The following is a 13,882-nucleotide window of genomic DNA, read 5'->3' as shown; positions in this document are numbered from 1 at the left end:
AGGTAAGAGGAGGAAGACCATACGTAGCTAGTTTTTCATCTTGAAACATTTCTTTCTCTAGATAGGAGTTCTTGGAAAAGCATTTTGTTGGAGTGTTTCACTTGTAATCATATTGTGCAAGAGTATAGCAGGAATTGGAGAGTTTCACCTTCAATTGGCTAAGTTTTCTTTCATCTTTCTTATACTTGTACTTTATGATGTTCTGCATTAATAAACTTGTGAGTTTGATTGTTAAATCATTCATGAGTAGCTAATTTTCTTTATCTAGGGAGTAGATGAAACTTATGGCTAAATAATATAAATTGAATGTGATTTACACTTGTTATATCTTGTATTAACTTGTCTACTTGTGTAGCTGTGATTACTTGTTATTGATTGATCACCAATAGCTTATTTATAGTTGTTATTGTTCAATGAGAATTGGTAATAACAATGGAGACATATGAGTAGAGCTTGAGTTGTATGTTCATGAAAATAGAGATACACTTAGGTGGATTAGTTAGCATTTCATGAAATAAAACAGAGTAGTAGTAGTATTTCACCATGAAAATAGGGAAATCTATATTGCTCTAGGCCATTTCATCATGAAAATGAGACTTGGAAACTTTGGAAATGAATCTCTGGTTAAACAAGAATAATAGCAAGAAGTAAGTCCATTCATTTGTGTTATTTATGCCATAAGTGGAATCTACATCCCTAGAATCTTTCTTAAGTGAAATTTCTCTATTTGCATTCAGCATTTGTTAAACTAGATTTGTATATCAGATTTGTAGACTACAGCAATATATTTTCTCTACTCAAATTAATTGTAAGTCTAAATAATAGAGAAAACAAGGGCTTAGTAATTGTTTAAATTGCTCCTCGTGGAATCGACCCGATACACATCTTATACTACAATTGCGACCTGTATACTTGCAGTCCAACGGGTGTAAAATCGGAATTAAACTTGCATTGATATAAAAAGCCCGTCAACAATCCCAAACTCTTAAGACTTTTTCCTATATTTCTAAAAACTAGAAATTCTAGGAAAGTATTTTTCTTCACTGCTGAGAGATAGTCTCTGTGTCTAAAAATTTTTAACTTCTACGTCTTTGACCCTTGCTGCAAAGAGGAATAGTGAACCTAAAAACTGATTTCTTTTAATTTTTCTTCTCTTCATCAAAAAGAATATTTGATTTATGCTTTTTCATTTATTTTGTAAGTATCTGAATGAATTTTTGTTGTTATTGTAGGAGGCAACAAATTCAAACAAATCTTTCTACCATCAATTGAATAATAGGTATTTCTTGGACCTTTTGAGCTGTTAAGTTATTCAAAAATATTTTGTTTTATTTTTGCTGCTAATTGGAGAAATAAGTGAGTCACAGAAGAGTAACTTGATATTGGTCATTTACACTTCTTATTGGGAATCTATAGGGCTATTTGTTGAGTTCAAATGCTTGTGCTCTTCTTTTAGCAAAGCTTTTATTAACTAATAATCTGAGCCTTAATTTTGATTGTCAAATTTGATTGTTGAATTATATTTAATAATTTGTATGTCTTGTGCTTGTGATTCAATTTTGGCTTTACTTCTGTAGCTTTGACTATTTTACTATTTTTCTTGCTATTTAATTTGCCTACTCTACAATACTGACAAAAAATTCTTCGTACTTCTAATAATTTTTTGTCCCTACTCTTTTCTTCCTTGTACTCTTGTAGATGTTAAAACTCTATTTTGAAGCTAGAGTTTTGAAATTAGCATGCTTAAGTTGCCAATAATTTTTAAATGATGACAATGCTAAATATGAGCGAATTTAATCTATTGAAAAACTGAGCATTTTCTTGTGAAAATAAAGTTGGGAAATGATTATTCTAAGTCATTAGATTCTCTACCTAGACGCTTTGTACTTACCTGAGCATTCAAATGCAAAGTTAATATTTTTGTCCTTACCTGAGCGTTAAAATGCAAGGTTAATATTCAGAATGCAACATTATTTATTCTTTTTATAGATTTTTAAAATTATTTATACTTTAAGGGAAAATAAATACCAAAATTGATATTTTTTTTCTAATGAGAGTATAAACATCATGAGAAGGGTTTAAAATGCTAGGTTAATTATTTACAAAGCATATATAAGTGCATCGCCTTTATTTAATTTTATAGACACTCTCCTTATTCCTTGGATTAGTGACAGGAAGAGATATGAAAAATTGGTAAATTTTTCATAATGCATAGAGATTGGATAAGCGATGAGTTAATTGATGGCACAAAAATAAAAACAAATATGCCAGTTATGAGCCTTATGTTTTTTGGTATGACAACTGGTTGGGAAGTGGTGCGTTATTTCTACATGCAAAAGTTATCCCAAATTTGTCATTCCAAAATTTTATCACCAATGGTCACTGGAATATAAATCTCTTACATTCGACGATGCCAAGCGAGAAACTTACTTCCATTTTGGCACACCCGGTACCAGAGGAAGGGAGGGAAGTTGAAGTCTTTTGGATGCCCACGACATCTGGTAAGTTCTCTCTCCAATCGGCTTTTGGGGACGTCAGGCAGACCCGACACAAGTCAATGGCTTTTACTTACATTTGGCATCCTCAGATTCCTTGGAAAGTCTCATTCTTCATGTTAAGATTGTTTCTGAGAAGACTACCATTACCAGATAGGTTAGGTAAGCTTGGCTTCCAACTTCCCTCAAAGTGTTTTTGCTGCTCCTCGGCATCTGTGGAGTCTATTGAGCACCTATTTGCCAACGGACATATTGCCTCGGTAGTTTGGAACTATTTTGGAGGCCTATGTGGATTCAGGTGTCCAGGATCTTTTTTGCGTCCTCACATCGTAGGATGGTGGCTACGTTTACATGACTCTGAGACACGACGACTTATCGACCGCATTCTACCTAGTGTACTTTGCTGGCAGATTTGGAAAGCAAGAAATAAAGCAATGTTTGAGGGTGTCCAGATGCAATCGTCTGCTATTTGTAAGAACATTTTCTCAGAAATACAGTCTATGGTGGGGATTCATTTCAAACAAGAACTTCAATTGCAGTCTTTTCATCATTTGTATGATCGATCGCATGTATCTGTCGGTAGAATTGCATATAAATTGGTTCGCTGGGAAATAAAGGAGACAGGGAGGTTGATACTCAACACGGATGGATGCTCTAAAGGTAATCCAGGAGTGGGTCCCACCATGGTGGAGTTCTCCGAGATTCATTTGGCGTACCAGTGATTGCTTTCTCGGCTTATCTTGGACAAACTACATCTCTCCGTGCAGAGACTTGGGCCCTTCTTATTGGTCTTCAAACATGTAAAAATAGGGGCTTCGAAAATATAAGGGTTCAATCAGATTCATTGCTTTTAGTTGAGATCATTCAGCAGCGTATTCAATGTCCATGGGAGATTCGAAGGGAAATCAGACAGATTTTGAAGCTCTTGGAAGATCCTGCTCATTTATCACACTGTTATCGAGAGGCTAACACAGTTGCTGACGCTTTATCCAATGTCGGAACATCTCATCCCCACCAACAAGTCAAGATTTATGACAGCTTCACTATGCTCCCAAGGGTAGCTCGTGGGGCAATTTTTCTAGACAAGTTGGGTTTGCCCTCAGTTCGGAAAATTAGACGTCTGTAAGGAAAAATATTGTGTATATCTCTTTCATTAATAAAATAAAAAAGTTCAAATAAAAAAAAAAGTTATGAGCCTTATGTGTTTAGAAAGTAATTTCTTAGGTTTTTATTTGTCTAGGATTTATTGGAAAAAATATGTTAAAACTTATATTTTTACAGTGTGGGAAAAATATTAAGATGTATAAATCATATCTCTAATTGATATTTAAAAAGGAATATGAAAAAAATGATTTTTTGCAATAAGACTACAAGTGTGTGCTAGGGAAGATGTATATAATCTTTTTATAAAATTAAAATGAGACAGTCAAAGAATTATCATTTGTAGCGAAGCCGTATTTAATCACAAAGCAACTTTTAAGGTTTTAATTTATTTGAGATTTTTCACTTTTTTAAAACAATTTTGATATCTTGCTTAACTTTGGGCTATTGGATTTGCAGTGGTTAATTACTTTCCTTTTGTAACCATTAGATCGCTCAAACAATCTATACAAGTCATAGGTCACTATTTTACTTCCGCCAATGACCTGCTATGACTGGATGCTTACTATTTATTGAGAGTTAGGTTTTTCTTTGTATAAATTTCAATCACTTGATCAATTATTTTTTGTACTTTCATCATATATTCACCATTAGATTGGACCATTGACTACTTTTTTAGATGAAATTTTTTATAACAGTAAACAAGAGGGCTACATTTGACGAAGCAGATTAAAGCTCAAAAGCTTTTATTCATTTTGTCTATTCTCATAGCTTCCTTCTTGGTCATTTCCATCAAACAAGGAACACAAAGTGTGCAGCATCTCCTTTTCCTATTGCTTGGTGAACTCATTGCTCTTTTATTTAGTTATTCAGTTATTTGTTAGCTTTGTAATATGCTTCTTTGGATGAACGTTTAATACTTTATTTTTGTACCTTCCAGCTCATTATTCTGCATCTCGGATTTCCAAATTGTTCACGACCAATGAGTACATCCCAATGAAAACTAGCTGTGCATGGCACAACCCACCCCTACTAGTATATCAAAAGAAAGATTGCGCTAAATTTCGGAGAGTTGTACACTTGTACTGCAATATTTAAGACCAAAAGCAAAGAAAATGGACTCGGGACCACGGTCCATATTATTTTCATTGGAGCACTGAGGCAAGAGATGAAGGTGAAAAGACAAGGAAAAAGTTTGCGTCTCTGAAACATTAATTATTACCTATACCAGCTAAGAACAAAATGGCTTGATGGCAAATAAAGGGATTAGAGTTCAGTGTACACAACTACGAGAGTGTGCAAAATCGAAAAGTTTGGATTTATCGATCGAATTTAAATTGAAATCAAAATTTTTGAAATCGATAAATCAAAAATGGAATAGAAATCGAGTTTTTTGTTTTCGAACTGTATGAATTGGGTTCGAATTTAGTAATGAATTTTCTCAAATCGAAAATTGAATACCTATTTCGATTTCAAATTCGTATGTTCTATATATGTGTTTAATATAAAATTTATATTATATAATAATAAATCTAACTACTAATTATATTATATAACAATACAATAATAAATTTTATTAAGTTAGTTGTATATTATGTTATAATTATAAACATATATTATACAAAAGTTAGCATTTAGTTTAGCAAAACTTATATACAATTATAATACAAATATTAGAAATACAAAACAATGTTATAATTCGACTTTCTTTTCTGTAGCTGTCCTAGAAGCCAAAAAGTTAATTTGCTCCCAATGTTCTCTTTAATTCTGTAGACAGCCATGCCATTTTCAAAACATTTTATTTTTCCTCATCAATGAAATAACAAAAGGTATATCTTGAACCTCTTTGAATCATAATCCCATCTCAAAATATCTGCCTCAACCAAAAAAGGAATACAACCTTGTTTCCTGGAAGGAACAATGACAAGGTGATATTGTAATTAGTACACCGAAACCATGCTAGAAAAATCATCGGGGGGTAGAAGGGACTGGTTCAAGTTTCTCCGATAACTTTGGATTCTGAAATGCCTTATCCACCCTTCTTGTTTAGGGTGCTAAAAATCATAGTTTAGGTGGTAAAAATTAGGGTGCATGTTGCAATTAACCCTACTAGATACTGTTTGTTTCAGTTAATATGCTGCTACTCATCAAAGTATTAAATTAACATTTCCATGTTGAAAATGATAGCATTTGAGTCTGTTGTTTTGATTAAGGACAACGATGGAGAAAGGAAGATGAGATGACAGGATAATACAAATTGACACATGTTCGTTTAGAATACTCTTTCATTAAAATCGTTCAGATCATTGACCAATACCCTTGATACTCTTGGAAATAAACTCAAACACCTAACACCTTGAACAACATGAGCAAGTTTTTGACACTTCAAATCTCTTTATAGTTTGCTAATAGCTTTTGTAGAACCTAAATTTAGGGTTCTAATAATAATTAGTACGTTCAGGATTTTAGAATTGAAGGGATAAAATAATCACTCAAAATATTTAGGTGGAAGAAAAGAAAATAAACAGTACACACTATTATTAAAATCTCAAACAATGCGAGAAAAACACACGACAATAAAACCTTATCAACCCTTTTGGATTCTCTTAAGAAAATGCCTCAACTAATGTCCTATTTATAACTTATTGAGACTTGTAAAATAAAAAATCACTTGCATAAGAAATTACCAAATAAAACACAAACTCCTAAATAACATAACTACTAAAAACCTTACTCCAATAAATCTAGTAAATAAATAAATGGGTTCTTCTAGGCTTGGTTTATTTTATCAACTTTGTATTTCGTAAATAATTTCTCAGCAATTTTTTCTTGATCAAAGTTTTCAATCATCTTCAAAGTCACCATATTTACCATCAATATAAGTGCCAAAACATAGAAAATCATAGATTGCTTTCTTGCCAAAATTATCACCTCCAAATAATTCAAAAATTCCACTACCATAATTAGTAAAATAAACTTCACATTATCAATTGACTCCAGATATTTTTTTCACATTTAAAATTTAACTAAAATATGTATGCATATTTGTGCTTATAGGAGCCGATATAGAAAACTTTTCATCATCAACCAAATTTTTAAAAACTTCAGCTGTTATTTAACAATTCATATGCCTAAATAATTTTTTTTGCTCTTCTGTCTAGTTTTCTTGGTTTTTCTAGATGATTAACCAATCAAATACTTCAATCTAACAACCAATTCTTCTCTAATTTCTGTCATGACATCTATAGCAATTTGATAATTCCTATATCAATCTTATGGTCGAATTCCTTACTAACTACATATTTCAGGACCAACCTCATGCCTAACTCAATCAACTCAATATTTTTTTTGCAAACCATGTGCCTTAATTTTCTAACAATGGAAACGCTTAGAACTAAACTCGTAGTTTGGCTCTGATACTAATTGTATAATCAAAATTTCAGGTTTTAGTAATAATTAATGCATACTGAAGAGATAAAATAATCACTCAAAATATTTATGAAAAATGGAAGAAAATAAATAATACGCACTATTATTGAAATCTCAAATAATGGAACAAAATCACACCAATCTTACTGTTTTTGGACTTTCTTAAGAAAATTTCCCATCTATAACTTAGTGAGACTTGTAAAATAAAAAATCACTTGCATAAGAAATTATTAAATACAACACAAACTCCTAAATAGCACAACTGCTAAAAACCTGCATCAATAAAACTAGTAAATAAATAAATAGGTTCTTCTCACTTGATTTATTTTGTTAACAGCTCTGCTCTTATCCTAATTGGAAATGACATTCTCACGTTCCACAACCACCTTCTCGTGTTCCAGTAGCTGCAACAGGAGATAGTGGCACTGGACAATCACGTGCATGCACAATTTTCCCTTTCTAAAATTACATGGCAATGGATACCTCTGACTTCTCATCATCCTCCAGAGAAAATGTCTTCAAATGAAATTTCTTAAATTTTTCTTCAGTAACTTGATCCAAATGATCCATCATTTCTCTTTCAAGATAGTTTTGGGAATCACCAACCTGACCTTCCCTGAAAAAGATCTTGTTTTCTATGACCGGAAACCCGAACCCTGAGTGTGATCCTGTTTTATTCACATCCAGATTGCTCAGATTCTTAAAACTACAGAAATCTACCACTTTACTTACCAGGCTTTCACCTTCTTTGTCCGTTGTGAAAGGCATCCCCAAGAATTCTGCTAATCTCTTTGTTTGGAAACAAGGCTCTTTCTTCAAGTCTTCATATCTAATAAAGAATACTCTTTCAGGCCATTCTATACTTGCTTTCCAATACCCCAACACATGATTCCAGTATGGTCCATATGGTGAAACACCCTTAGAGAACTTTTCAAATGTCTCTGCTAATGAAATTCGTGGCACTGCTTCAGGTTTCAGCTTGTTTACAAAGTGCCAACATGACACTAACACATCCTTCGGGTCTCGATAAACATAGACAATATGGCAGCCTGAAGATTTTGTCGATTCTGGTAAAGAGGTGTAAGGAATGTGAGTGTGCATGAGAGAATTGGGTGGCTTTGGGTTTACAGGATTCGCGGCGGCATATGATTCCAGCATGGGAACCAGTTCATGAGGGTTTGCCGTTAGCAAAGGATTTTGATCGGGATGACTGATACATGTACGATTTGTTATGGTGAAAAGAAGTGCCTTTAGCCAGGTTGTTCCCGATTTTGGATATGTGGCCAAGAGGATGTCACTTGGTTTTGCCCAAAAATGTTTCTGGAGAATTAGGAGTCCCTTGAGAACTCCCGTGGAATACCAAAAACCTTGGTACAAGTGAATGTGCTCACTTAACCACCCTCTTTCCCTAGGGAGCACAGAGAGAATTTGATCACTGCCATCTTCTTTTTCTTTGTTAAACAATGTTTGTTCATCACCGCCTTCAATGTAGGAAGAAGAGTTTTGGGTCAAGGAAGGGATTGCCATGAGGAATTGGGACTTGAAATCTGGAGGCTGGTAGACACTATATTTATGATACGAGATTATTGTAAATAAGATAGTTGGATTAGTACACGTGCAAGCTGGCATGCTCAAAATTCAATCATTCTTGCGAATTTGACTTGGAGGACCGCAATAAAAGAGAGGGCAACAGAGAAATGGACCTTACAAGAGAAGAAAATACTAGCATCCCTCTCCTGCATAAGAACGTGTGATGGAATCTCAGTAAAGATAACAACAAAATTTGATGGAAGCAAATAGATCGCTAGAACAGCAAATCTACATTATCAATATGCACTAGCCAGCAAGGCAATCAAGTGGCCAGCAGGAACATTTCTGCTTGAGAGCTGAAATGGCAGGAAACAATATAGACATGGCTAATGTAAGTCATCCATGGGCAATTATTTCAATGGCATCGTAAACAGCGCAATTCACTGTAGAACTTGACAACTGGATCCCAAGCTAAAAGTCATAGGTAGGGATTGTTTAGGAGAAAAGAACAAGCGGGAATATTTAGCTCAAATTTTTCATAGACAGATATCTAGGGCACATGTTAAATATGACGGCCAATATTCATAAATTTTGTCCATCCAAAATCAAAATGTGGTATTGCAGTAAAGCAGGACCATCACATCTCCCCAACACTGCTCAAAAACAATCATTAGTGTTTTCCTTTCAACCTTGACCTCAAACAGTGCTACGGAGTCCAAAAACTTTCACATGTTGCCTAATTATTGTATGTCAAAAGAAAGATTGCACTAAAGTTCAGAAAGTTTTGCTGGAATATGTAAGGCTAAAAAGTAAAGAAAATGGACGCAGGACCACGGTTCATATTATTTTGAGGCAAGAAATAAAGGTGGTGAAAAGACAAGGACAAAGTTTGAGTTTCTGACATTAATTATTACCTATACCAGCTAAGAACAAGATGGCTTGATGGCACATAAGGGATTAGAGTTCAGTGTATACAACATACTTCCATTGCGCTTATTGATGCTTTCCGATAGGGTTTTTTGTGTTTTGGGAGCATTTAAGTTGAGGTTGTGCCTGAAATCCCTCGTGGCTCTCCTCTCCAACTTTATAAATGCACTCTGCCCTCTTCTTAAACCAGTACCATATAGAGTGTTTTCATGGCCAGTTTTGGTGCTTCCTTACAGCTATTGATATTGACTTATTGCCTTCTAATCCCCTTACCCACCCCCACACCCCCTCTCTTGTGTGTACTTATGAAATCTATTAGTCTTGCTAAAAAGAAATATACCATAGTGACGACTGGCCTTCTAGCATGTTTTGTTAACATTCTAGAAAAATATTTAGTGCTCCTAGTTGATAGGTAAGAAGAAAGGTGATGTCAACATGACGTGCGCAAAAAAGTTGAGACAAATTAGACTAATGAAAAAGAGATGGTCAAATCACGAAGTTGAGAACAGTGAAATGCCTAAAACAAGTGTTGCGTATGAAAGGGCGTTTGGCCAAAGGGATAATATAATCAGTAGGAGACAATTTTAATAGTTTTGGAACTTTGAAGAAACAGAGAATATAAATTGCACATGCTTGCTTCTGTCACATGACAAATGTCTTCTGGCTTTAGAGATAAACTGCTGGCTCGTCCAGCTGCTAAATGTTACTGCATTCTCAGTGGTTGTTTTCAATATTCAGGAAATTTTAAGACGACTGGAAGACTGTCCTCTTCTCCTGACAGTGAATTTAATAGGTGCTTTATTTGGACTTTTCTTTTCTTAATTTTTTGGAAAATTATTATGCTAATTCACTGATCCTTCTCATACTTTGTCTTTTGTGTTGAATTTAGGGTTCTTAATTTTGGCAAGATGCTAATTCACTGATTCTTCTCATAATTTGTTTTTTTTTTTTTGTGTTGAATTCAGGATTCATGATTAAACTATGTTTAAAAGAGAAAATTTCAGAAGATTTGTTGAAAAAGAACGTGGCACGTTTGGTAAGGAAATTTCAAGGTTATGAGAAGTTATCTCTTGAAGAATCATGGAGGCCACGATTGATTCTGTTTATGTGAAGTATAATGTTTAGGAGTTTTAAACATGTTCTTATGTTTTTGATAAAACTTCTTCAACAACTATCTTATCTACTTTCTCTCTCCTCTCGAGAACAAAAACTCTAGCTCTATTTTTATTTTTCTTGACTGGTTTCTAGTTGAAGGATAATTAATGCTTTGGTTCAGAAAAAATTGTGAGAAAGAATTTATTCTTACTATTTTGTGTATTCATGAATATTTTTATATTTCCTAAATTAACTGCTCATGGTTATGTTGTTTAATATCAATGGTTCGATATTTAATTAACTAGATGATCTAATGCCAATTAAAATGTCAATTCCATAATTGTTTGATAATTTTAATATTTGTGACAATTGGCATAGTTGGTTTTGTGTCGGGAAAATGTACAATCCAATCTAAATGAACAAAATCATGAGTTTGTTGGATAGAATCGATGACTTTTCTAACCTTAATGTTGTCGGTAGATTAAATCCTAAGAGCTTGTTTATAATTGTCTGTTGGCAAGAGAAGTAATTAAAGAGTTTGTTTTAATTATTGAGAAAGTAAAGAAAGGCAAAGAATCAGACCATATTGACTATCATAACCAATTTATTTGTGAATATATAAATTGATTTTTGCATCAACAATCAATTGATTAAATCAAAAGGTGAAATTACTCCTTTGGCTACAAGGATTGTTTTCATTGATTTAGTTTTACTTCATTGTTCATTATTAATTTCTTTTATATTATTGTGTGGTGTAGTTTCTCAAAACTTCCCTCTTAATTCCTGATTTTGTGAAGAAAATAAATTCACTAGTCCCTGTAAATACGACCTTACTCACTGCTATTTATAAATTTGTATTTTTGTTGAGTAAGAAATTTTATTTTATTGGATTCACCACCCACCATCTCCTATGAAAATAATTTTCTTTCATGTACCTTTTAAATTGTTGGCTAATTGTGTTAGGGAATTGCTCAACTCGCAAGGAGTAAAGTGAAAAAATAATGCACACACTTAATTTACTTGGAACTAGAATCCACTTTTTTGTCGAATATGAGTGAAAGTAACGACAAGAATATTTCTAGTCAAATATCTTTTGGCAATCCCTAGAAATGATTCACAAAAAAGACTTGGGATGAATAATTCGAATCATTCACATTCAGGTCATGAATGATTGCAAAGATAAGTTTCTTTTGCTAATCTAAATTGAAGCATGTTATATAATTGATCATAGCAATATGGCAAGGCTTGATGAATTAAGCACGTAGATTAATCTGAGGTGTATATGAACAGCCCTAAACATCACTGACTACTAATTATTTGGAAAAAAAGAAAAAAAAATTGGGGGCTAATGTGGCGGAATCATGTGGCTGGCAAAAACCACCAAGGGGTAGAAAGAGCAATACGCCTATCAATTAATAGCGGTTGATGATTTATGTAATGTCTATTGCATTGGCCAAGTTGGTGGAATCAAATGAGGGTGACAAACAACGACATCCAGACAAGCTCTAATTAAAGGAAGGACGACTTTATTTTATAGTTGGAATATTGGTGGATAAAGTCACATTGTTTTGATTTGTAATCTACATCAAAAGAATTGAATCTACTTTAAGGTTTTTTTTTGATAAAATATCATAATTTCATTAAAATCCACACTAATGACAGAAATTACATCATCAAACATCTACAGATATCAAAAGACATATATGAAGAAAGGATATTCCAAATCTGAAGAACAATAAAAATTATATTGTAAAGCTCCAAATTTAAAAAATAAGATAAAAAAATTGTAACTCCGCGAACATTTGTGCATGCTTCCACTCGCGCAAATTTGCTGATTAAGTGCTTCAAGCCCAGATATTATGGTGAGATCTGCTGAATAGATCAAAAAAATTCCAAATCTGATAATCAAAATCTGAAAAAACTCAAATCTAATAAAAGATAAATGAAAAGATTATCAAAAACTCTCACTAAGAATCCCTAAGAGAGAATAAAACTCTCACTACAAAATTTAGGAGAGAAGAAAACTCGCATAGACAATCCTAAGGAGGGAAGCACTAGAAAATCTTAAGAGAAATTTTATTCACACAAATAAAAAAAAAAACTATAGAGAGGGCTCCTCCCATGAGAAAAGATCAGAAAAATCTAATCTTTTCTATGGGAGAGTTGAAGGAAGTTTTAGTTAAAGAGTTTTCTTCAAAGAGAAGGAAGAGAGAAGGAGAAGAAAAGGAACAGTATTTCTAAAACCTGAATTTTGTTATGTTAAGATTGGTATGGTGGTCGTTTGTAGATAAAGCCATCCAAAAGAGGGTCTTCTTAATAGTTATTGTTTCCTATTTCTAAATTAGATGTTCGAGTCTAGTGATATTTTAGTAGTTTACTTGGTTAACGTAAGAGTAACTGTTTGGTAGTTTGGTGTTTTAGTAGTTTTTTAATTTCCAAAGTCTTATGTACTACATATAAGGTGTTTTAGTATTGTAATCGGTTGAGAAAAATGAGAGGACAGGTGTTTGTAAAGGCAATTTTGCCTAGATTTATGCCAGCCTTAATATGAAAGTCGGGTGTACTTGTTGTTTGTGTGATTAATAATAAACTCCACTTCTCCCATATATTTTTATATGTATCAAAATTGTTTCCGTTGTGTGCTTTTTTTTTGTCCCAATAAGTGGTTTCAAAGCTCTGCGCTTTGATCATGGAGCTTGTTCACGAAATTAGGGAACAAAGTTAGAAGATTTGTTATTGACAATTAGGATGGAAAATTGGTAGCTAGATGAGTGACAAAAACCCCAAGACCCGCATCATAGCAAGAATTATTAATCAAAAGGCGATCAAAACGTTTCTAAATTCGCGCCCTTCCAAATCGATTATTACACCAAGTGAATGAAGATCCAGAAAAGCCAGCATCAAATAACTCAGTAGAAGACATGAAATCCAAAAAATCAACCGCCTCAGACAATCAAAAAGGCCGTCCCCCTTTTTTTTCCCCAGCATTTATCACCACATTAAAACCCCCACAAACCAACCATGGTCCTTGAAGAGGCTTATCTCGCAACAACCCACTCCACAAATCCTTTCTCTCCTCAACCGTACACAGTGCATGAACAAAAGAGACAGAAAAAGGGACTGCATAGAAATTATGATGAACGAGAAAAGAAAAATGTTGTTCCCCCTCACCCACCAACAAAAGATGAAATGAAGCATTATAAAAAATTCAAAGAGAACCATACGTATTACACAGGACATGTTCAAAACCAAGCTTTAGCCGAAAGCTTTCAGCAAGGATGACATTAACACGAGCTTCACAAATC

The 13,882-nt window shown here is 33.5% G+C and overlaps 2 protein-coding genes across 2 annotated transcripts; one reads left to right on the top strand and one right to left on the bottom strand.

The window, feature by feature from the left end:
- The first annotated feature begins 2,410 nt into the window (after nucleotides 1–2,410).
- LOC113757028 lies at nucleotides 2,411–3,621 on the top strand. Its single transcript, XM_027300444.1, has 2 exons — nucleotides 2,411–3,155; nucleotides 3,263–3,621. Exons 1-2 carry the CDS (start codon nucleotides 2,411–2,413, stop codon nucleotides 3,619–3,621), a joined length of 1,104 nt encoding a protein of 367 aa, XP_027156245.1.
- A 3,506-nt stretch (nucleotides 3,622–7,127) lies between these two features.
- LOC113757029 (flavonol sulfotransferase-like) lies at nucleotides 7,128–8,909 on the bottom strand. Its single transcript, XM_027300445.1, has one exon. The coding sequence runs from the start codon at nucleotides 8,652–8,654 to the stop codon at nucleotides 7,491–7,493; it is 1,164 nt and encodes a 387-aa protein (XP_027156246.1). The 5' UTR covers nucleotides 8,655–8,909; the 3' UTR covers nucleotides 7,128–7,490.
- Nucleotides 8,910–13,882: the final 4,973 nt, after the last annotated feature.

Source organism: Coffea eugenioides, unplaced genomic scaffold, assembly GCF_003713205.1.
Source record: "Coffea eugenioides isolate CCC68of unplaced genomic scaffold, Ceug_1.0 ScVebR1_2633;HRSCAF=3697, whole genome shotgun sequence".
In the NCBI taxonomy this organism is placed as follows: Eukaryota; Viridiplantae; Streptophyta; class Magnoliopsida; order Gentianales; family Rubiaceae; genus Coffea; species Coffea eugenioides.
The sequence above is the reverse complement of the archived record's forward strand: the minus strand, read 5'-3'. Positions and strand labels throughout refer to the sequence as shown.

Excerpts from the sequence above, each read along its gene's own strand:
- LOC113757028 (XM_027300444.1), top strand. The coding sequence starts at position 2,411 with ATGCCAAGCGAGAAACTTACTTCCATTTTGGCACACCCGGTACCAGAG. Across the intron at positions 3,156-3,262 it reads CACGGATGGATGCTCTAAAG|AGACTTGGGCCCTTCTTATT; the intron begins GTAATCCAGGAG and ends CTCTCCGTGCAG.
- LOC113757029 (XM_027300445.1), bottom strand. The coding sequence starts at position 8,654 with ATGCCAGCTTGCACGTGTACTAATCCAACTATCTTATTTACAATAATC.